Genomic DNA, 24,917 nt, shown 5'->3' with positions numbered 1-24,917 from the left:
TCCCTTCCGGGGAGGCGGGGGAGTGTTGGTGGGCGGCGTGCGCGTCCCCGCCGAGCTCGGCGTGAGCGTCTCCTTCGGGCTTGGCGTGCGCGTCTCCGCCCAGCTTGCCACGGGCCCAGGGGCCCGGCCGGGTGGGCGGGGCAGAGCTGGGCGGGGTGGGAAGGGTAGGGAGGATCGGCTCCGGGAGAGCAGGCCGAGGAGCTGCAGGAGGAGGAGGAGGAGGAAGACGGGGGAGGGAGAAGGCGGCGGCCCGGCTGGGCAGAGAGGCGAGGAGGAGGCGGGTTGCACGGGGGTGTGGGGCGCGGAGCGGCGCCGGGACAGCGGGGAGCAGCTGGGCACGGCGGCCACGGCAGCCAGGGTCTGGACCGCGGTTCGGCCGGGCCGGCCGGTGAGTGTCGGGGAGGCCGGCGCCGCCCGGTCTGCGCCGGGGCCGGAGGCGGTGGCCGGGCAGTGCGAGGCCCGCGGCCGGGGTGCAGGCGGCCGTGGGGACGGCGGGCCGGGCCTGGGGCGGAGCAAACGCGGCCCCGTCCGGGCGCCGAGAGGAAGTAGGCAGCGTGGGCGTCCGCGCCCAGCCCGCTGCCCGGCCCGCCGTGGAGGCCTCCAGCAAATGGCGACCCAGGCCCCGAGGGCCGACCCCCGTGCCACCCGGGCTCGCGTGTCTGTGTGTTGGGGAGGGGGGGTGAAGCCGGAGTTAAACTTAGGGGGCCCCAGGAACCTCGAAACCCTGGCTTCTCTTTCCTTTTGCCCTATAGAAACTTGCTTTGTTTGGGGACAGACGGGTTAAAGTAAGACTGGGAGGCATCATCAACTGTCTCCACGGGATGAGTTAAGTTGGTAACTTTTCCATTCATGGAAGTGAGAGGATCTTAGTCTTAGCCTCAGTCCCTACTAAAGAGAAACATCCTGATTTTATAGATCTGAGGCGTGTGACCATTTCCAAGTTATTTGTGTCCTGTCTTGTGGAAATGCACTGCTTGGAAGGGGGCCATAGAGTGCACATTGAGTTTAATCTCCTTTGAGTATGTTTTTTACACGTGTATTTAGAGAATAGAGACAGAACAGCGTGTTGTTTACCATGGGGTACTCCAGTCCCCTCTCCCTGTGTCTTGTTTTTCTTTCTGAGCCATGTCGTAAGTCTCGGATAAAAGATGCTTGGGAAGGAATTGACCTTTTATTCCAAAATTACTTTGTTGACTGGGATCCAAGATGAAGTTATTTATGGGCATGCTGGTATCAGAGTAGATTATCTTAAAACTGTAAATACAAAACCCCAAGCTTTCTTAGCTTTTCATTTCTATTTGCTACATTTCAGTACAGTTTTGTGTCGTTTAGAGACCTAGTAAATTATATTAACAGAATTTTTCATTTGCTCATATTTATTAAGCTTTTCCAAAGTTGTTGACGGGCAAAAGGGAGAAGAGTAGCATAAAGTGTAAGATGAGGGTTTTTCTAAGGGTTCAGTTTTTCAGTATGCAGTTTTCGCTGAATCACTGTTCTTTATGCTTGGTCACTGTTTCTTACTACAGAAGTTTAATTGGGGATAATATGGTGTTTTGCTAACTTTTTAAATTGTCAATTTGTTTTTATCTGGTAGTTTAATGCGGTGACTTAGCTTTTTTGGTGTGTGATTCTGGAAATGTTAGTGGGTGGAGTTTGGTGAGTGTTACCAGAGAACTGAAGTTTCCGATATAGGCAAACTTTTATGCATTCCAAGTGTGCTGGATATTTAATTTCAATCCAGTATTTCTCTATGGTTAGCATTGGAGACTTTAAAAAATATATACCAAGTGTCCTAATAAAATACGCTGTTGAACAAAAATAATACGTATTTTGAGATAATGTATATAGTTAGAGAGGTGCTTTAAGGTCACCAAAATAGGCCTTTTTTTAATGTGTTTACTGTCTGATGTAATATATTACTGAAATGTGACTTTTAATGGCATCAGCCTTATGCTACTCTATATGGTTTTTGATAAATTTTTAAACTAAGTTACCATGACTACCGTGCTGTGGAATGACATTGTATAGGTAGAATTCATCAATATTAAAGTCTTCAGTCAAAAGGCTGTATAAAATATTTAATTTCAAATTTATTTTGATGAAATAGGTGGGATTGACCTTGGACTGGTGGTTTTTACACTGTAGATAGCTAGAGAGTTAAATACAGATGAGCATCTCTTAATTACAACCCAGTCTGTGAAAATCTTTTACAAAAAGGGTATGTCTTTTTCTTAAGAGTGGGTAATGTTAGCATCAGGTAGTTCCTCATATGATTGCTTTTAATCAGCTTGCTAAGTATAAATGACCTGATGTAAAAATGATTGTACGTAACGGTTTGTGCATGCGGATGTGGCGGTTCTGTAAAGCGGGGTGCGTCTGTTTTCTGAGGAATGCGTGTTTGTATCTTACTGGACACACGCATATTATAGCCGACTTTTGTGGAGTACGAGGTTGTTTTCACAGCACAGTAATTGCCTCAAGGTCACAAAGCTGAGATTCCTTGGAAGCCCGTATTCCCCTGTGCCATGCTGCCCCTTTTAATAAGCTGAGTTCCACCATTTCGGTGGATTATTTTTATCTGAGTCTCAGCTCAAATAGCTTCTGGTATGAATATTAAATATTTATTAATATATGTTATTTTAATTTCTGATGTAAGTCTGCAGTAATTTTGTTTGCTTATTTAGTGGAGAACAATTGCACGTAGTTAGGACTTCCACTTTGGAATAAGCTACCCATGTCCATATTTAGAAATGGAGGAGGTATGTTGTGATTATATCAGAAATGGAAGGGTGAAAAGTTGAAAACAAAATTCCATATAGTTAGGTCATCATTCTGTAAATAAAAAGTCAGAACCAAAATTTAATAAAAGAATGTATACAGTGTAACCAATTTAGCCATTTTGGACTCATCAGTAGGGCACTGCTTTGAGTTGGGAGTTTAATGATCTTGGATTTTCAATCTTGTGTAGGTACCTCATCCCCCTTTGTTAAACCAGTGAAATAAAACATCCACCTGAGGTTGTAGATTTATTATGGTTTTTAAAACTGAGTGCACCTGATCAGTAAACCAGCCAGCAAATGTTTGTATTTACTATTCAGTAGCACCTCCAACTATACAAGAAGGATGAGACTTGCTCCGGAGGAATTAAAAGTGATTGCTAAGTATGAAATTTCAGTCATAGACCTACTTGTGATTATGGTTAACTAATTGAACAAGTATGTCTATAGTTCCATTTCAGCCTTACATTGAAGCACCTTTTTATTGTCTCAGTGGAATTCTTTTTTATCTAATATCATATTAATTGTAATATTAAGGAAGTAGGCTGACACCACTTCCTTTTCTGAGCTTCCTTTCCTCACCCTCTATATACTCAGGCAGCTGCACACATGCAGACACCTCCACCTCTGCTTTTCTTTTTGAATCTAATGCCTCTATAGTCAGTAACCTGTAATCAGACTGCAGGGTTGATTAAGGAATTTAAATAGTGCACTATTTTTTTTTTTTTTTTTTGCGGTAAACGGGCCTCTCTCACTTTTGTGGCCTCTCCCGTTGCGGAGCACAGGCTCCGGACGCGCAGGCTCAACGGCCATAGCTCAGGGGCCCAGACACTCCGCGGCATGTGGGATCCTCCCGGACCCGGGCACGAACCCGTGTCCCCTGCATCGGCAGGTGGACTCTCAACCACTGCGCCACCAGGGAAGCCCCTTTTGTGACTTTTATTACTATTATTTTTAAAGATTTTAGAACAATGGAATATTGAAATTAATTTTACTTGATTTACTTTTCCCTTTAATTTGCTTTTTTGATGAACAGTTTAGCTTATTTCATATAAAATGCCTGGAACATCTCACCTAGATGCTCAATAAATGTTTGAGTACTTTTGACTTTTTATAGCTGGTACAATGAGGTAATTTTGACTCAATCTGGTTGACTAATTCTAGATTTATGAAGTATGTAGTTTTCTGTGAAGTCAAGAATTGTTTTGGAATCCATCTGGTTATTTCTTGTATTATAATAATTTCATTTTCGATAAGTGAGGCTCTAATTGAGGCACAGTTTTGAATACAGGGAACACAGGAATGAATGAGATGGAGATGGTGCCTCCTTTGTGGAGCTTATAGTTTTCCGGTGGAGATAGATATTGAACAGGGTAATGATTTACTTCAAGTTATGACTAGTATTACCAAGGAAAAATGCAGTGTGTAATGAGCACATAAGTATAATATGGAATCCATACCATACCTTGCCTTTGGGTATGTGGAAAAGTGACATTTAAGCTGATAAAGATTTGAGGTAACAGTTGGGCAAGGAAAGGAGTGTGTATGTGTGTGTCTGTCTGTCTCTTGGAGGCAGAGGCAGACATTAAGAACAGCCTGAGCAAGCTGTGTTGAATATTTGGGTGACTTGATTTAGCATATTTAAAATCGCGCTGATTTGCAGTGCTTTCTTTATTTATCACCTTATGTATTGTAATGAATTTGGAAAAATAAAGGAATTCTTTTTTGAGGGCAATATCCTTCTGTCTAGAAATAGCCTTAAAACAAAGTCTAATTTCATAGTATGTGAAAGTGCCTTAAATTGTTTTTATGGATTGCTTGTCAGCCACAGATTATGAGTTGGCTTAGAATTTCTGTTAGAGAAAATTGAAACTATTGTAAAGCATTTAATCTTTTACAGTATTTTCTAGTCTAATGAAACTTTTTCCAGTCATTCAACTTTAAGTGTAAATAGATATGTTATTTGGAACGTTAAGATTCTTTTTCAAGAGAGTTTTTTTAAAGTTAATACTGAGGAGTTTTAAATTAAGCTCATCTTGAACTTGAAGCCTCAGTTTTAGCAACAAGTTTTCTGCTGGACCTGCTGTGTCACTGTTCAGCTGATAAATCAGGGATTGACATTTTAAACCCGTTTCATAGGATTCGTGAGCAATTGTGCGATACTTTTTGGAGGCATATTTAATTTGATAATAGCGGTCTTGAAAGAGGGTGGACTTGGAACTTTTAAATTCTGAAACAGTACCCCAGAATACTTTTTGGGTATTGTCTACTGCATTTGAAAAATACTTATTACTTAATATATTTAATTGTAAAATGGACTTAAACTTGATTCCTTCTTTGTATGGCTGTTTTGAGAATGGTTAAATTTGCACTATTTCATATGTTTATACTGAGCATTATAAATGTAAGTTATTTTAAAAATAATTTAAAACACTTACGTTCAAAGCAAAGTAATGTGCTATTATAATTAGAAAGGTCCAAAAAGACTTTCTTGACCCAAGGGTGATTAAGTGTTGGAATAAACTACAAGCAAAGTTGTGTAACCTCCATTCCTCAAATACCATCTTAAAATTGGATCACCAAGTTACTGAAGTGCTGTCTTATTTTCTTAAACTTTATAAGTAAGCATATCTGTTATTGCCCATATGTATTGATGAGATACAGATTTCAATCCTAGCTCTGCCACTTACTAGGTAGATGACCTTGGGTAAGTCACTTACCCTCTCTGTACCTCAGTTTTCTCTGGGTTGTTAGGAGGATTAAGTGACATTGACATGATTCTACAAAGAAGGATAAAGTAGGTACATAGTGTTCCCTTTTCCTTTAAGTCTACTTCAGTAAATAATAAATGTTGTGGACTCATTGCTGTGGGTGCCTTTATTTCTATTATTATTTTTTTTAATCATTTATTTTATTCAGAGGGGGAATAGTGTGGAAGAGGGTATTTATTTTGAATCTTGAGAGCCCTCTACTTCTATTTACCTTTCAAAGTTGTTGCTGTTTTGCATTTAACTCAGTTGTTTGTAACAGTTGCTATTTTAAACACTTTTGAATTAAGCGATGTTTTGAGATGTGTTCTGCCTGGTATAATCATGTGATGTGCATGTAACATAAGGTGTTCCTACTAGTTTTGAGAGCCTTGGTCACTTCTGTTGGAACTGCTTGTGTTTTTAGGTTTCTCTCAGTAACAGTCACGTTTATAACCTTCAGCATGTGAGATGAACTGAGTCTAGTTGTTGTAAAATAAGAAAGCTACAGCTGTTTTCACAATCTAATCACCCAGTAAAATTTGTCTTAATTCTTATTAAAGTTTCTCTTTGCTTAACTTACAGATGTCATCATTAGTCTGTCATTTCTTCTATTTTGACCCTTTTTAGCCTGTCTTCAATTTATAGGTTCTGTCTTTAGCTTTAAAATTTATAGGGATAAACATTCAGAAGTATTTAACTCATTTGTAATTTTTTTTTTTTTTTTTTTTTTTTTTTTTTTTTTTTTTTTTTTTCCGTATGCGGGCCTCTCACTGTTGTGGCCTCTCCCATTGCGGAGCACAGGCTCCGGACGCGCAGGCCCAGCGGCCATGGCTCACGGGCTCAGTCGCTCCGCGGCATGTGGGATCTTCCCGGACCAGGGCACGAACCCGTGTCTCCTGCATCGGCAGGCGGATTCTCAACCGCTGCGCCACCAGGGAAGCCCCTCATTTGTAATTTTTAAACACAGTTTTAAAATGTAGTTTTGTTGTTAAATGTGTACCTTGTTTTTTTTCTGTCCCTGGCATCAGTTCGCACCATCATATCAACTCAGAACTTTTCTACTTAATCAACAAAGCTCGTCAATAGTAGACTTTTGCTGTTTGAGTTTGAGGAAAATCAAGCCTGGACTGGAGAAAAAGAAATCGCAATTTGGGGAATAATTAGTTTACATTAGCCACCTAGAAGTAAGATAGAATTTATGGAAGAGAGTATGTGAGAGAACTAGCAAGATTTTATGCACTAAAGTGAAGAAAATAGGTTAAGAATCGGCTTCTTAACCAGAAAATTATTATTAATTTAATTTGGAAAATTGTGAGGTGAGTTGCCTGTGTGCCATATACACTTATACACATATATACTTACTTATATAATAAATAAGTAGCTGTAGAGATCTGAAGTTTGGAAGAGGGATCTGGGCAGGAGGTATAAATGAGTTTTTAGCGTATAAGTGGTAATTGAAGCTTTTGAGAAATTGAGAGCACACCCTGGGAGAATGTATAGAATGAACCAGAAATGACATGGATCCCTGAAGAAGAGTAATATTTTAGAAGAAAAGATTAAGGAATAACCAAAGAGGTAGGGGGAAAACCAGGGAAATGTGAGACTATAAAAACTAAAGAAAGATAGTAGTTCAGAAAGGAGGAATTAGTCAACAAAATGATATAATGGCTCAGGAAGATGAGGTCTGGAAAAAATGCTGTTTGGCTTTAGCATTGAGGATCTCGATAGAGCGGTTTTAATGAGTGGTGGTAAAAGTAAAGCCACATTAGAGGGCTGAAGAGTATATGGGAAGTTAACAGGGTTTGTTTGTTGTATTTCTTTTGAAAGCTTGACTGAAAAGGAAAAAAAAACAGCAAAAGGGGGATATTGCTTTATTATATATGTTTTTTTTTTTTTTTTTTTTTTTTTTTTTTTTTTTTTTTTTTGCGGTATGCGGGCCTCTCACTGTTGTGGCCTCTCCCGTTGCGGAGCACAGGCTCCGGACGCACAGGCCCAGCGGCCATGGCTCACGGGCTCAGTTGCGCCGCGGCATGTGGGATCTTCCCGGACCAGGGCACGAACCCGTGTCTCCTGCATCGGCAGGCGGATTCTCAACCACTGCGCCACCAGGGAAGCCCTATTATATATGTTTTTAAAGATGAAATAGTCTTTTAAGTTTTTGCTGCTAATAGGAACAAGCCAATAAGGAAGTTGAAGATTATAGAAATAAGACATTGAATAGGCTAAGTAATTATAAGTAAATCAGTGCATTGTGCCAATACTTTCTCTTTTATTGTATAAAATTTTTCTTGCTAACAGCAGGAAAGAACATTAGTTATCTGTAATCCTCTCATGTTATTTTGTGGATACTATTTCTCTGCTTAAAATCCTCAGTGGTTTCTGACTACTTAAAGTCTGAACTCCTTCCAGTAGCATATAACACACTTTCCGTAACTTTTCTTATTCCTGTCCCACCTCATCTCGCACAGCTACTTTGCATTTCACGTTGTGATCCAGCAATACTGGGAAACTTGAGGTTCCCTCAACATGAATTCATGCTTTTCTGTATTTGCATATGCTGTTACTTCAGCATTGAATGCCTCTCTTCCTTTCTAACCCTACCCTCCTGTGCTTAAGACTTCTCATCTTTCAAGACTACTGTGAATTCTTCTCTACCCCCCACCCATACTGATTTCCTCTGTCATATTGATCATATAAAAATGTGACATGATTTTACTTTCATCTCTGACCTCCTGCTGAAGCTTCTTGAGAGGAGGCACCATGACTTCTAATCTTCACGTTGCCATACCAAACACAGAGTCTGGTACATGGCATTTAAACAATAAATAGGTGTTGAATGAATGAATGGAAACTGTGGCCCTCAGAAGTAAGTGATTTGCCCACTGCCACAGAAGTGGAGCTAGAACTTACATTTTTTGGATAAATGCCCTCTTTGTTTTAATTAAGGCTTACTCTCTTTATTTGTTGTAGAATTTATTAAGGTATAGATAGAAGGAGAGGTCAATAGATGAAATCTTACATGAATTTATATATTTGGAGGGAATATTAAAGAAAACATCTAATCAGGTTTTAGTTAAGTATATTCATGAAATTCAGATTATTCTCTTTTAGGAATATGATGAGGTCTCTGCAATGTTGGGTACATCATAATCAGTTCAGTTAAAATTAAAAAGGTAAAAGCTAAAGCATTCTTTGAAATCTAAAAGTTAAATATTCATTAACTGGTTTTTGGCATTAATTTATATACTACACAATATACTAGAATTTAAGTATTATGTTTTGAAATGTTTGGCCTGTTGGGCAGATTGTTATATGGTATATAAAAATGAACTTTTGACTTGCTTCTTGAATTGAAGTGCTTAATCTGTTTCAAGATGGATTGATTGTACGTCAAATAAACTTGTTAAATGTTTATTTTATATATTTCATCCTCATATAAGCCAATATACCTTCATGATTTGATGTTTTTCCTTAAAACAATTTTTAGAAAGTGACCACTTTTTGCCTAACTTCTTATTTCTTTTCCATCTCAATAACTAGAGCTGGACTGGCCATTATGGAGGAGGAGCTGCAGCACTCTCACTGTGTGAATTGTGTCAGCAGACGGTGTATGACCAGACCAGAGCCTGGGATTTCCTGTGACTTGATAGGTTGTCCATTGGTTTGTGGAGCAGTTTTCCATTCTTGTAAAGCTGATGAGCATCGACTTTTATGTCCATTGGAACGAATGCCTTGCTTAAATAGTGACTTTGGATGTCCATTTACAATGGCTCGAAATAAAGTTGCCGAACATCTAGAAATGTGTCCTGCAAGTGTGGTGTGCTGTACTATGGAGTGGAACCGATGGCCAGTTAGTTACGCAGACCGGAAATCGTATGAAAATCTAAGCAGAGATGTTGATGAAGTGGCACAATTAGATATGGCCTTGGCCCTTCAAGACCAAAGGATGCTCTTAGAGTCTCTCAAAGTAGCCACCATGATGTCAAAAGCAATGGATAAAGTATCAGAACCTAGAGAACAGATCTCAGTTCAATCAAGTGTCCCAGAAATACCACATACTAATGGTTTGGTGTCTGTTGATGAAGACTCTTATGGTGCACTTTATCAAGCTACTGTTGAAACAACCAGAAGTTTGGCTGTTGCTTTAGATATCCTGAATACCGCCACAAGAGACGTTGGCATGTTAAGTACGAGTCTTTGTGCTTCCCCAAATGAAATGAAAGAAGAAGAAAATGGCAGAGAAAGCTTACAGAACAGAAACTTGAAAGACCAGGACCATGTTTATGAGGATGAGATAGGAGCAGTAGGTGGGATTGACCATAATGACACAAGTCAGAATGCCCAGTCTGAGCAAAATGGTTCAAGTGACTTATTATGTGACTTGGATGCCAGTTCTTACGGCACTTCTGCTCTTTGTAATGGCTTCCCTTTGGAAAATATATGTGCACAGGTCATTGAGCAGAATCAGAATTTACATAGTGACTCAAAACAAAGTAACTTAACAAATAGAGAATGTGTAGCATCAGATGGCCCTTCAGAACCTTCTAGTTCACTTTCAGTAGCAGCACAAGTTAGGGAAGTAATACCATCTAACGCTTTGCCTAATGGCACAGTTCAGCATATCCTCATGCCAGATGATGATGAAGACTTGTGTTGGAAAAAAGTAGACTTAGGGGACCTAAGGAATGTGGATGTCTTATCTTTCAGTCCTCCTCCTTCATTCAAGTTTCTTTCTAATTCATGTTGGTCTAAACCAAAGGAAGATAAAGCAGTAGATACGTCAGATTTGGAAGTTGCAGAAGATCCAATGGGTCTCCAAGGAATAGATCTAATCACAGCAGCATTACTGTTTTGTCTAGGAGATTCTCCAGGTGGGAGGGGTATATCTGATAGTCGCATGGTTGATGTTTATCACATCGACTTTGGGACTCAGACTTTTTCACTTCCGTCTGCCATATTAGCTACAAATACAATGGTTGGGGAAATAGCTTCAGCTTCAGCTTGTGATCATGCCAACCCACAGCTTTCAAATCCAAGTCCTTTTCAGACACTTGGGCTGGATTTAGTATTGGAATGTGTTGCTAGGTACCAACCCAAGCAGCGTCCAATGTTTACATTTGTTTGTGGACAGTTATTTAGAAGAAAAGAATTTTCATCACATTTTAAGAACGTGCATGGTGACATTCATGCTGGACTCAATGGCTGGATGGAACAGAGGTGTCCTTTGGCATATTATGGTTGTACCTATTCTCAGCGTAGATTTTGTCCATCAACACAAGGAGCAAAGATTATACATGACCGCCATTTGAGGTCGTTTGGAGTTCAGCCATCTGTATCTACAGTGTTAATAGAGCCTGCTAGAAACTGTGTGTTGGGATTACACAGTGACCATCTAAGTAGTCTTCCTTTTGAAGTCCTGCAACATATTGCAGGCTTTCTTGATGGCTTCAGTTTGTGCCAGCTCTCATGTGTATCCAAGTTAATGAGGGATGTGTGTGGCAGTCTTCTTCAGTCTCGTGGAATGGTCATACTGCAGTGGGGGAAAAGGAAGTATCCAGAAGGAAATTCATCATGGCAGATAAAAGAAAAGGTTGGTTTAATTTAATTGTATCAGTCCCTTATTTAACATATAATAGGCACTTAATAATGTTGCTGAATTAATAAAATTAACCTTGTTGCAAAATTGACCATCCTTAAAACTTAATAATTCAGTATGATGACAGACTTTTTAATAATTATAACGAAAGCAAGAATAGTTAGAATTGTTAGTCATAATCACTTATTTAGTGCAGACATCCTAGAACTAGATTCTGAGGTCATGCGACAGAGGCCACTTGCAGTTTTTCAGTTGAGGGGTTCTGTACCTAGTTACTTCTGTAACAACTCCCTTTTCTTGAGTCCATGTTAGCCACCTTCTAATTTGGGCTCCATCGGAAACATTTTCACCATAGGACAATGGAGGAAGCAAGGAGAAGGTTTTTTACTGCTTGCAATTGGCAGTTTTGGTCCACTGTTAGCAATTTCTTTCTTAGAACTTGGTTATCACAGGGAGAACTTAAATAAGGAGACATGAAAACAAATCTACTCCCAGTAAGTGACCAGTGGAGTATTTGGGGTGTAGAGAAAGTAAATGGATGGATGTGGAATGTGCTAGTCTGAGGGGAGGTAAGAGCAGTAGGATTTGATTTGTTGACTCTGCGTTCAGTACAGTACAAGGGAGTGTTGCAGATTGGGAAGAAATCCTGTCTCCACCATTTTCCTCCTGTGATATCTTACTTTTGCCCAGCTTCTGTCTGAGGTACTATCCAATAGAAACTGGAAGGCATTACAAATACCTTTGATTGAAGGTGTTTTTTCATTTTAGAACATTTATAATATGAAACTTTGATTTTATAAAGTAGAAAAAAATTTGATAAACTTCACATTGGTTGAACAGGGTTCACATTTCTGGCCACTTTGTTTTTACCACCCTTAGGTTTTCTCTTATTTTCACTCATTGCTCCAGTTTTTCAGAATTCTGCATCTGCTTTTATGTTCTCCTGAAGCTTTGACCAGTAAATGAGCGCACTAATTATTTTATGTAGAAAATTTCAGACTTGCTGCATATATGTGGGTATGTGTGTATTTTCATTTTCTACATGATTTGGTGTCTTTTTGCCGTTTGGGATGAGACACTCAGAGCATGGCCAGTTTTTGTCCTTGCCCACTAGTATTGACCTATGAGGTAAAATATTTTCTGGGGATTTTATTGCTGCAGAAAACCTCATCTACTCTTGGAGTTTAAATTGCCATCATTTATTCACATTACATGTGTATATCCTGGCCATTTTCTCTTCTGAACTCCAGTCCATTATATACAAGCATCTCCTGGACATCTGCACTTGATTATGTCACAGCTTCAGCAAACTCAGCAGGTCCAACCTACTCCACTTTTCTACCCCTCTTAATCTCAGAAAATGGCATTTTCATCTCTGAAGCTGCCTAAACTAGGAATTTGGGAGTTAAGGTTGACCCCCTTTTTTCCCCCCTTTATTTCCATATGCAGGTAATCACAGAGTCCTGTTGTCTCCCTTCTTCATACCTCACAGGTTTGCTTGCTGTTTCTACTGCGGTTTCCCTAGTTAGTCTCTCCTGGGTTACTACAGTAGCCTCTTCCTTACTGGGTTTCTGTTTCCAACTGAGTCCCTCTCCAACATATTCTCTATAGAAGAGGTAGAGTAATAAATAATTTCTTAAATACAGTTCTTATGCTGTAGTGCTTGAAAACTTTTTAAATGTCCATCCATTGCCCTGGGGTAGAGGCAGACACCTTAATGAAACATTTAAGACTTTTCATAATCTTGTCCTCACTTACCTCTTCAGTTTCCTTTTGTCACTTTATATTCCAGCCGTGGAATTTACTTACAGTTGTCTGATGTTTTCTTCTTGCCTTAAGGTGTTTGAGTACACTGTCCCTGATACCTACATTTGAACACTTGAGATGTTCTAGGCAGTGTGTACTTTCCTTTCGTTAATGTATTTAATCTACTGTCCCTGTTTCATGGATGAAGAAACTGAGGTTTAGCGAGGTTAAGTAACTTGTCCAGTTGGTGGATTCAGACCCTGGGAACCTATTCCAGGAGGTTGTGATCATCATCTCATTGCTATATCCTGCTTACTCTTCAGATCTTACTTTGTCAAGAAAGCCTACTCCTACCCCGTTGAAGCCCTTAGGGAGGTGCACTGCTCTGTGTTCTCCCATTATGTACCTCCTACTCTGTGTACCCCTACTGAAGCACTGACCATGGTGTTTGGAAATTCACTGACGAATTGTCAGTTTCTTTCATTAGACTGTAAGTTCATTGAGAAGTGAGACTCTCTGGGAACCAAAATATTAACTGCTTAGCATAGCACCTCCCATATAGCAGGCACTAAGTAAATACCTGATGTATACTTGGATGCAAAATTGGCCCATTACTAAGAAACCTTGTCATCAGGAGATGGGCGCCGTCCATTTTTTCCTGAGTTTCTTTCACCAGACTCCTTTGACTGTGTGGAAGTAGGGAGACTGTGTGCCACCATTGAATCTTTCAGCAAATTCATTCTGTGAAGCTTAACAAAAACTCCTAATTCTTAGTATAGTTTTGTGGTTATGGGGAATTGTAATCTATAATGTCTATTGTTAGCTACACTCCAGGCCTTCACTGACATCTGGGAAATGACTCCATGCAGCGTGATTGATATAACCTTAAGAAGTTTAGCAATTAAGTACCTTATGTGCTGAACTGTTCTATTGCTGGCTGAAAAATAATTGTGTTCAGAATTTGAAGGCATCTGGCCACCCCACAATTCATAGCATTCTTTTCTGAGAAGCTCTAGTGAGTGCTGAGGGCTTCTCAAATTCACAGCTACTTTCTAGAGTACCTGCTGTTTGCCACGGGTTCCATGTTCTCTAGATATTTGCTTGTTGATTAGCTTAGCTAGGATGCCTAGGCCTGTCTTGCTGTATTCATGCTTGTTACCTCTGTTCAGGTAACTTTATATTTTCAAATTGTGAAGATGAGAGGGGGCCACAACAGTCATTGCTGGACCTATAAGGTGACAGTGCTTCACGGCTTGGACCTGCTGAGTGGGCAAAAGGGAAAGTAGTTCTTATTTCTACCAGAACAGGGATGGCATATAAATATTTTTCCCAGAAATGTATTTTACAGTGATATGGAATTAAAAAATGATTAATTTTACAAAAAGCTCTATAAAAATTTCCAGAAACATGTTGAACAAATTGAAGCACTTGTGTTCCTCGTTATTACTAAGTGCGTTTACTACTTATAAATAATGAAAAGAAAAAGTACCTTGGCACAATAGAGTATTTTTTAGTATACTTCATATGGTGTAATAGGAATGGGAGAAAAACTTGGAGAAAAAAATAAGACTTGTATTGTCAATATCTCCAGACTATGGATAGGTCTGTATATATAGAGACATTTGGATAGGATGAAAGACTGGTGTACAATATGCATTATTTTAGGAAGTAGCTCTGACTATTTTATAAAAATTGCTTAATTAGTAAGCCAGGTTGGATGTGATTTTCAATGTTGAGCTTTGTCTTTTATTTTCTTTTTGGTTATTATATTTATTGAAGTTATAATGTCATAGAAATGATTTATCTTACAAATATTTGATAAACAGATTTGTATCCAAATGGATTACTACTTCCAGTTTTGTAGCTAACTACTTGAAACTTTATATTAGAAATTTCTCTTAACAGTTAGAGCAAGAAGTATGTTTTGATTTTTGTGAATTGACTTGTTTAAATCTGAGGTAGAATTTTCTTCTAGGTATGGCGATTCAGTACTGCATTTTGTTCTGTCAATGAATGGAAATTTGCTGACATCCTAAGCATGGCTGACCACTTGAAGAAATGCAGTTACAATATTGTAGAGAAACGGGAGGAAGCAATCCCATTGCCGTGTATGTGTGTGACACGAGAACTCACTAAAGAAGGACGTTCACTTCGCTCAGTTTTAAAACCTGTACTTTAAATACTGTAATTCCACTTGCACATACATGCAAGCACCTAGTATAACTTCTTGGTAATATGTGACACTTTATTAATGTATTAAAGATTACAACTAGCTAAATTCATTGTCACTATGTATATAATGTTTTGAAGTGACCTATATTTTTATAAAGTACTGTTTAGTTGGAAAAAAATTGCCTTAATGTTTGAAATGTGTGAATTTTTTGGAACTTGCTGGACAGGGTGATTTAATTTTTAGCTACATAATTTTCAGAATTAGTATTTTTAGTGGTGTGCATATTTTGGTTCTTACGTTTTTTGCTTCTTAAATAACAAGATCCTGACCAAACAATTTATTCCTCATTATTTTCTGTGGGTTATAACCTATGCATTCAAAAATCAAAACTTTGATTCTAATTTTTACAGATTCAGAAACATTCAGATTCAGAAAACATTCAATTGCTTAAACACTACATAAGACCATTATAAAGTTTTTATTTTCTAGTTCTCCCCTTACATAATTGTTGATATATAGATGATCTCTAATATATACATAATATTTAAAATCATGAGTAATGGTGATAATGCCATTTATCATGTTTTAAAAATAGTCCACAAAAATGTTTCCGCCTTACATATTTACAACTCTCATACAGAGAGTTGACCATATGCAGCTTTTTTTGGTTAGATGCCACATCCAGAGACTCATGGCAGTGTCTTATGTGACAGGTTAAAGCAAAATCAACCAAAACATCCTGTGAATTTAATTTGAAACTGTGTATGGTATTATATGTTTGCGAGTTATTTGATATTTGGAGAGAAGAAAATACAGTTGGCCCTTCATATCTGCAGGTTCCAAATCCATGGATTCAACCAAAGGATGGAAAATAATTGAAAAAAAAATTCCATGAAATTTCAAAAAGCAAAACTTGAATTTGCCACTCATCTTCAACTATTTATATGGCACTTACATTATATTTACAATTATTTACATAGCATTTACATTGCATTAGGTACTATAAATAATCTAGAGATGATTTCCAGTATATGGGAAGTATGCGTAGGTTATGTGCAAATACTATGCCATTTTATGGAAGGGACTTGAACATCTGTGACTTTTGGGACCGTAGAACCAATCTTCTGCAGATACTGAGACGACTGTATACCTCATTTTAAGTTTGAATTGGGCATATTCCGTGAATGAATTTCAGATATTCAGAATGCAAAGGGCTTAACTTTTTATCACAAGTGTTTAAAATTTTTGCCTTTTGATGTTTATAAAAATCACAATTATGTTGTTTTAAGACATTTAAAAATGTGACATTTGCTATCTTTGTAAGATGACAGTCATGAAATGCAGAAACCTGTCTTGGTTGACAGTCTCTTTAAAACATTTCCAGGTTAATATTCCATAGACTTCTCTACCAAAAAAGTAAGAATTGCATCTTTGTGTAAAACCAAAATATAACAGAAAGATATTCGAAGACCTATTCTTGAGGTATTTTATTATGGTTTTCAAATTGATTTATACTGTTATTAACCTGATATGGTCAGTTTAGAAAAATGAATATATCAGTATTAAGAAATAAATTGCAAAGATGGAGACTTGTACTTAAATAATTTAGGTAACTTGTGGCATTTGGTAGTCTGAAATGGTTACAAGTTACTTTACTAAAAAAACTTCAAAACTATTTTGTCTTCTCTTCCTACATTTGTCCCTGAGAATGCTCTATTAACTAGGTTCTTGATTCCCATATGTGGCAATCGGGCAGGGCAGAGGCTTTCCCTGGGCATTACAAAAGAATTTTTGAATTGCTTTAAGACTTGTTTTGGTTGGATCAAGGCCTTACTACAGTTGAAAAATACAGCATTAAAGACTAATCAATTGTTTTGCCTCACCTGTCATTTTAATTAGAAGAATACTTATTTCTTAGTGCTTAAACCAACTATTTCAATTGTGAGATTTGAATTACATAAACAGTCTCTTTCTGTGAAAAAGTCAGAAATAAGATATCAAATACTGTAAAATATATAACTCTGCCTTTTAAAGTTTTGCTGAAGAATGTATCTGGTTAGGATAGCACAAACATTAACTTTTTGTTTTATGGTTGTGCTTTTTAAAAATCCTTCTTTTTTAAGTTTAGACTCCATGTTTCCACACTGGATCATGAGATATTTAACATTTTCTACCTTTTATTTCTTTTACACGTCTTTGGCTGTTTTCTTTTTTGTTTATGCCACCATACTGTTTTGTTAAAATGTTTTCTTTGTGCAGCATTTGTTCAAATTCTAATAAAATTAATATTTTCCTTTATATGGCTCAGTAACTTAAAAAGAAAAAACTTACATTTAAATAAAATTTTAATCCTTGCTCGACAAATTCCAAACACAGTTATATTGTTTCTGTAGTGGGGATTTTCTGCATGTTGTAGGAGTTGCTTGTTGATTATTATTGCTCACCCATGTTTTACTGGTGAACATTATTATTTTTTTTAATATAGAAAACTAATCAGGTAGCTTTCTCTGCCCCTTCAGTGTCTTCTTGAAAGTAGTCCCACCTAGGGGTATTGAAGGGCTGAAGAGCTTCTGGCAATATTATTTTTCTAAAACTTTTAATGGGAACAATCTATCTAACCTTTTAAGCATGAAAAGGTTTGTGTTTTGGCCAAGTAAGTTGTCATTTGAGAAGCCTTTGTTGATACCTTAGTCTTTGCTAACCAGCAAGATAAAGGGCAGGTATTAGGAAGGAGGGAAATATCTGAATTCACTTTTCTCCTCTGCCTTTTTCCCCAGAATTGCCTATTAGCTTAATCTCAACGCCCCCCCCACCCCCCCGCCCCTGCCCCGTCTGTCTCTCTCTCTGTCCTTCTCTCTTTCTGTAGCTTCTGAGAATCACAGTTCACTTAAGAGTAGTGGTTCCCAAAGTGTGGTCCCTGGACCATCAGCGTCATCTGGGAATTTGCTAGAAATGCAAGTTCTTGGGCCCCTTCACAGACTTAGAGAATCAGAAACTGTGGGGTGGGAACAAGCAATCTGTTAGCAAAGGCCTCCCCAAGTGATCTGATGCACGGTAAAGTATGAGAATTTAGAGGAAATCCTGGGACTATGCCAGCTCTTCTCCTGAATGCTGTGTTATTGGAACAGATATATGTGTGCAGGTAGCTACATGTATGATCCAAAATTAAGAGTAATAGTCATTAGTATTACCTAAATGATCAAATTTAATGATATATTTTGTCTCAATCTTACAGCCATATGACAAAATGCATTAGGTACCATGGTGGTTGGACATTTTTTTTAAAAGCTAGTATTTACTAGTAACAAATTTACTCTTAGTATTTCACTAGTGTTTCTTCTGGTCAAGGTTAATTGCAGATTGTTCCATTAGCACATTTAGCCTAGTCATCGTTCATTCTCTTGTTGAGTGGTTGCAGAATCGTGTGAACATAGATTTCTAAGATAGAGTAGAGGTAAAACGATACTGGCTTAAGTTCTACAAGAATTCTGTAGGAATTCTTGGAACACTGTCAATAAGAGGTATTAAAGATTGGGTTTCTGGTTTATCAGTAGTTTAGAATCTTTTTTGGTCTTTGACCCTGTGCTACATGTCCCAACAATGTTGTTGCTATTAACTATCCCTTAACATTGGAATCCTTGAAGATATGGTAGTTTATACTACCATATTTATAACAGGTTTTTAATGTCTGGCAATTCGAAGGTAGGTTTTGGTGTTCAGAAGCAAAACAGATTTCATGTTTTGCATCCCAACCTAAAAAGACATGGAGTTTATTTATTTTAAAAATTTTCTAAGGAGTAGTTATACAAACATTAAAAAATATGTTTGTTTCATGCATGACACACCACATTGGAAAGTGATATAATTGGCACCTGCAGAGGTGGGTGTTTAGAATTACAGTAGAAAGAAAGCGATTGGCCTTCGTTCTCTCAAAAGGCTGGATAAAGCCTTCTGATGGAAATAATTTCTCTGATGTGTGTTTGGCTGGTTATCTAAATATAGCTCTTAGTAGTCTTAACATGCTTGTGAGGCCTAGAAAGCAAGAGTGTATTAGTGATGCCTTTAAAGAAAACCAGTGACTCATCCATTGTGTTTAAAATCATTCAGTGATGGGTTTTTTTAGGATTTGATCTGATTTCCAAACAAAAAAGTTCAAGATGTACAAGTAAAGGCTAATGCTAATAAACTCCATTTTAAATAAGGGGAGAGGAAGAATAGTTTCTTTTAAAGTCACCTTTTTCACAATTTTCCTTGATTTAAAAGATCAAAGTAAGTTTAAGTTTCCATTGTATGGATGAATAAAACCTAGGTACTCAAAGTTTAAGTACTGATGAGTACTGATGAGTTGTTTTGGACGCAGTTCACTTTTCTTTACAAATGCAGAAAGAGAAGGGAAATTTAGATGTAGGGAAATTATTTTGGAAAATATTTGTTGCCTAGAATATTTGATTACTAATAAGTGTTTTGGAAAGAGTTATTGGGTAATACCAAAAGGAAACAAAGTAGAAATTAAGTACCGTATGCTGTTCTGAAAATCCTTTGTAAAAATAGGGCCTTTTGCTGAATTTTTACAAGTATTTTATTGCATCTGTGATTGGTAAAATCTATTGTTTATACATATATTTGTTTGCATGTATTATCTCCATAAATTGGCCAAGTAGATTTTAATACATCTTGCGATATACTAATGGAGATACATCTCGAAGTGCTGTTTTACCTTAGAACGTTTCAAAACTGACATCTTGTATTCAGAATGTTTGACATTCCAATGTATTATGTGGGGAGTAACTTTTCATTAATAAACTACAAAGAAATGAGTTACAAGGATGATTCATAAACTATAGAAATACAGTAAAAACTCATTGATATGAATCTCCTATTTATAATTTTTTATCTTTGATGTACTGTACTGAAGCATCTTATTTACTATGAAGAGCATTTCTGAAGCAAACTGACAACAGAAACAAGGGAAATCTGTTTCCTTTTCACTAACACCAGTAAAATTTTAAGCATCCCCCAGAGCATATTATTAACTGATTTGCATGCAAATGTGATACGGAAGGAACTACATGGGTAGTTCTACTGGTGGTAATAGTGTGTGTGTTTGAAAGTAATATAACTGCATTTGTGTTGAACTCTTAAGACTGACCAACTAATCAGGTCAAATTGTCCTTTCCCAGTAAAAGCAAATTCCTCAGGTTTAATTTTTACCTTTTTCTAATATAAATTGTTAGAATTTTTTTCTCAGACAAGATCTTCAGACAGGTAAACAGGTTGATACATGTGTGGGTTCATCCTCGGGCAGAGAAACTGCCTAGAGTTTGATGGCTTTCTAAACCCCTTCCAGTCAAGAGAGTAATATTGTTAGATTATTATTCAGTGGTCTAATGATACAAGAACAGTAGCAATAATTTGTGATTGCTCAAAAGGTTGAAGTTGAAAAAAGGAGATAACTGCCTTCGACTGTCCTAGAATTTTTTCTTCATTGAAGTCCTCCTTTCCACATTAATCGTCCTTATTGCCTGTTTATCCTATGACTTCAATTTTCTGATCAGGTGATCAAAAAACCTAGATTAAGTATACAGAGTTTTTAAAAACTTGTTTTGCTGATCAACCTATGTTTAGTAGTTTTGATCAATAAAGTTTAGATTTGATTAAGTAACTTCGTTTCTTTTAAAGTCTCAGCTCACAAATAAGTTTGTAGTGTTGAAAAATTGAAATATCAGTATTCAGGTTTAATCACATTATTTGATTAAAAGAAATCAAACCATAGAAATAGAAACAATAGGGTACTACATCTGTTCAAGTGTAAAATTACCCAGTGAATATTTAACTATGTCAACTGGATGTCTTTTTTATCAACTGATAACTTTAAAAAATTGTTGCCTGTATTACCTTCCCATTTAGGTCACCACAGAGCATTGAGTAGAGTTCCCTGACCTATACAGTAGGTTCTCATTAGTTATCTATTTTATACATAGATAACTCAAAGTTTAGGTATTGATGAGTGTCTTGGAGTATTTGAGAGCAGTGTGTTCTGACTTTTCTTTACAAATGCAGAAAGAGAAGGGAAATTATTTTGGAATATATTGTTGTCTAGAATATTTGATTCCTAATAAATATATGTATACATACAGCTGATTCACTTTGCTGTACAGTAGAAACTAACAGCATTGTAAAGCAACTGTACTCCAATAAAAATTAGTTAAAATTGTTACCTGTATTAGAGATCTGAAATAAAAATAGAGAATAGTATTGATTCCCTACAACATTCCAGTAGTTTTATGATTAAAAACTCTGACCTATGAAATAAATTGCTTTAAACGGTTAATAATTCGGTGGATATGAATTCTAAAGATTTTTATGCTGCATTTAAAATGTTAAAGCTGTATTGTTCATTTGATCAGTGTTTAAGCACCAATCAGTCCTGAAAACTTGATTTGGATTCTGAGAGGTAATTGCACTGACTCATTAACTTACCTCAGATGTCATTTAGTTTCCAAAGTATCTTCTTTTTCTCATGATTAACATAAAGTCATTTTTTATCTTAATTGCAAAAGGGTATGATATTTATTGAAAAACATGCTAAGTGAAAGAAGCTAGACACAGAAGGCCCCATACTGTAGGATTCCATTTATATGAAATAATCCAGAATAGGCAAATCCATTGAGAGAAATCAGATTAAGCGCTGTGGGTAGGGAATAGTAGGAAGTGACTGCCTGAGGGATACTGGTTTCCTTTTGGTGGTGAAAATATTCTAGGACAAAAATAGCGTTGATTGCACAACATTGTGAATGTACTAAATGCCACTGAATTGTTCACTTTAAAATGGTTAAAATGGTAAATTTTATGTTATGTGTATTTTACCACAATTTTTTTTTAAAAGGGAGTATTTGCAGTCATTACTAAAGGTAAAAAGTACAGTGTTCTCAAGTGTGAAATGCTTAAGCTATGGTTTAGAATTAAATTACAGCATTAGTAATGTAACACATTTATTCAAAGTCCTAATGAAATTCATGAATTCCACCACAGAAGTACTGCTGACAGCAGTGGAAATAAAGTTGTAATTCATCACAATTTTCTTGTATTTAATACAACTGTAACAGTGAGTAATTGGCTTCCATGCTAATGTTCATTTTTCACCTTTTACATTTTCTTATGATTCCTTGTGGCACATCTCAATCACATTTTTTAAAGATCCGTATGTAAAATCATGCTTTGAAAAAAAATTTGTATAGTTTTCATGATCATTTTTTATGGTTTTATACTTCATGTTCCTTTTAAAGAGCAAGTACACTGGTGTATTAGATAAGACTAAATAAATTGAACTGATGTATGCATTTTTGTATTCTTTTGAATTGTCTTGTGGGAAAATGCTTGAATCCTGGTGGCATTGGTAGGTACTTTAATGATCATTTAGTTTCTCATTTTATATTTGGAGAAATCAAAGCTGAGTTTGTCAGTGTTTGTTCATTCAACAAGAATTTCTTGAGCATTGATGCCAGGCAGTGTGTAGGCTTGATTCTGGAAGGTTGTGACATGACTCATGAATTGCTACTACTTCCCCCTCCTCCTATGACTACTGTGTATCTGGTAACGTGGACAAATGGACAAGTTCCAAAGAAGGAAAGGCTTTAGGCCCTTTAAATGGTTCTTCATATGTATCTTCCTCAAACACTAAAGACATATTCTTTAGTACAGTAAGATACACATGATTATAAATAGTCTATTACTTGAGGAATGCATTTATTAACAATTAAGTTTGCTTTCATGGCTTTAGGAAGGAGGTATTTTTAGATTACATTAAGCCAGTTACTTTCCATTGTGTTCTAAGGAGCTGACTAGAAAATTGTTGGTTAAAATCAATATTTAAAAAGTTAAATTGCTTTGCAAATAACTGTGCCTCTCATCTGATTGGGGGTGTATATGCCAACTAAGGTGTGTGTGTGCTCCACCTTGAACAACAATGAGTATAATTAAATGAGCTGAACAGATTGAGGTTGATAGTATGATCTAAACTATCAGGATAAACAGAGTAGACAAGAAGAGACCTACACCACAATAGGTCTACTTAGACACTGCAACAAGGTCCAAAGTCAAGGAGTGGGAGGAAGGGTAATAACTGTGATGATTCTACTCTAAATTTGGTGTGCTTTTTTACTTTAGTGATTTCTCAGCAATTTTGTGATATTTCTACAAGAGTTAGGACTTTTATCAACTAGGTTATTTGACCCAGATTTCCTTAGTCATCACCTCTTATTCTGTCCTCTTGCAGGCTACATTTCTGCACTATTTCCCAAACACTTTATATCCTTTCATGTCTCTGAGCCTTTACATATGCTTTTAATTTGGCCTAGAATGGCCTCCCCCAAATTCTTTGGTAAACTTCAGATACTTGGTGAGGATCCAATTCTGATGTCACCTGTTTTTTTCCTAGACCTTCCTAAGCCAATGAGTTGCCCTCATCTATGTCCCCACCCCTTTTAAAAAAATCGTACCTTTTTTCAGTATTCATCACACTGCACTGCCATTATCTATTTGCTGATATCTGTACACTGCTATATATTGTGGACCCCTTTAGGCAGAAACCATGTCTCACTTGGCTTTGGATCTCTGTGCCTAGCAAAAGGCCTGACACACAGAAGGCATTCAGTAGATGTCTGTTGAACTAATCTTGAAAAACGACTGAATATTTTAAAATGCTGTTTCAGCTAGCTTTTGCTGCATGACATGGCACCCCAAAACTTTATGGCTTGAAAGAAGTTTAATTAGCTCATGATTAGTTGGCTAGGTTAGTTTGGTCTGGTCTGACTTGGCTGATCTCGTCTGGTTGGCTCATGCATCCATGGTCAGCTGATGGATCAGCTGGAAGTTAGATGATCTAAGACAGCTTTACGGGCATGTCTGGCAGTTGGCAGGCTGTTGGCTGGGGTGATGGGAATGATTAGGCCACATGTCTCTCATCATCCATTAGGCTAGCCCAGGCTTATTTACGTGGCAGTAGCAAGAGCAGCAAGAGAGTAAGCCCCAATGTGCAAACCACTGCTTGTCACATTTGGGAATGTCCCATTTCCCAAAGCAGGAACATGGCTAAGCCCAGGTGCAAGGGATGGAAAAATAGACTCTACCTCTCTGTGGGAGAAGCAGTAAAATCATGTTGCAAATGAGTGTGTATATAGGAATGGGACCCAGTATTTTCCTTCCCATATTTATTCTAACTTTTTCTGCATGTATACTTATCTTTATTTCTCTTCCCCCTTGTTTTTTCTTAAAATACTGTTCCTAATTGGTTACAAAGTTAATCTCTTATATCAGTGCTCTGGGTCCCATCTTCCTCTCCTACCCCTTAGGGGAAATATGTTCCATCAGTCAGCATTTATTGCCCTGTCCATTCAAATTCCATCTCCATACTAAACATTCTCTCAGCTTGTAAATATGATTGTGTTCTTCATCTTAAAATAAACAGAAACTCCCATGTGTGCTTCACTGCCCTCCTTCCTTCTCTCTGTCTCATCATATCTCTTCATGGCAAGGCCCTTGAAAGAGTAGTTTACCCCCACTTTGTATTAATTACTTCATATCTCATTCACTAGCCATCTTGAGCAATTTACTTTTCCTTGCAACAATGGCAAAGAAACCATTCTCAGCAAAGACTTTTTAAAAAAATTAATTAATTAAATTTTGGGGGGCTGCGTTGTGTCTTAGTTGTGGCACCCGGGATCTTCATTGGGTCATGAGGGATCTTTTGTTGCTATGCAGGCTCTTTGTTGTGGCATGCAAGCTCCAAGGTGCGTGGGCTCTGTAGTTGCGACACACGGGCTCTCTCGTTGAGGCGCGCAAGCTCAGTCGTTGTGTCACACGTGGGCTTAATTGCC

At 37.4% G+C, this 24,917-nt stretch overlaps 1 protein-coding gene across 7 annotated transcripts; it reads left to right on the top strand.

Annotated features, from left to right (window-relative positions):
* The first annotated feature begins 200 nt into the window (after nucleotides 1–200).
* On the top strand, nucleotides 201–17,340 carry FBXO30 (F-box protein 30). Of its 7 annotated transcripts, XM_067010969.1 has the most exons (5): nucleotides 273–388; nucleotides 6,556–6,843; nucleotides 9,068–11,117; nucleotides 12,573–12,615; nucleotides 13,193–13,323. In XM_067010969.1, exons 3-5 carry the CDS (start codon nucleotides 9,084–9,086, stop codon nucleotides 13,306–13,308), a joined length of 2,193 nt encoding a protein of 730 aa, XP_066867070.1. In that variant the 5' UTR covers nucleotides 273–388; nucleotides 6,556–6,843; nucleotides 9,068–9,083; the 3' UTR covers nucleotides 13,309–13,323. The 7 variants fall into 7 exon arrangements, with proteins under 7 accessions (XP_066867067.1, XP_058891982.1, XP_058891983.1 ...); XM_067010966.1 differs by lacking the exons at nucleotides 273–388; nucleotides 12,573–12,615; nucleotides 13,193–13,323 and adding exons at nucleotides 201–266; nucleotides 14,845–17,340; XM_059036000.2 differs by lacking the exons at nucleotides 12,573–12,615; nucleotides 13,193–13,323 and adding an exon at nucleotides 14,845–17,340 and having other exon boundaries at nucleotides 257–388.
* Nucleotides 17,341–24,917: the final 7,577 nt, after the last annotated feature.

Source organism: Kogia breviceps, chromosome 13, assembly GCF_026419965.1.
Source record: "Kogia breviceps isolate mKogBre1 chromosome 13, mKogBre1 haplotype 1, whole genome shotgun sequence".
Classification (NCBI taxonomy): Eukaryota; Metazoa; Chordata; class Mammalia; order Artiodactyla; family Physeteridae; genus Kogia; species Kogia breviceps.
This window is presented reverse-complemented; position numbering and strand designations above follow the sequence as displayed.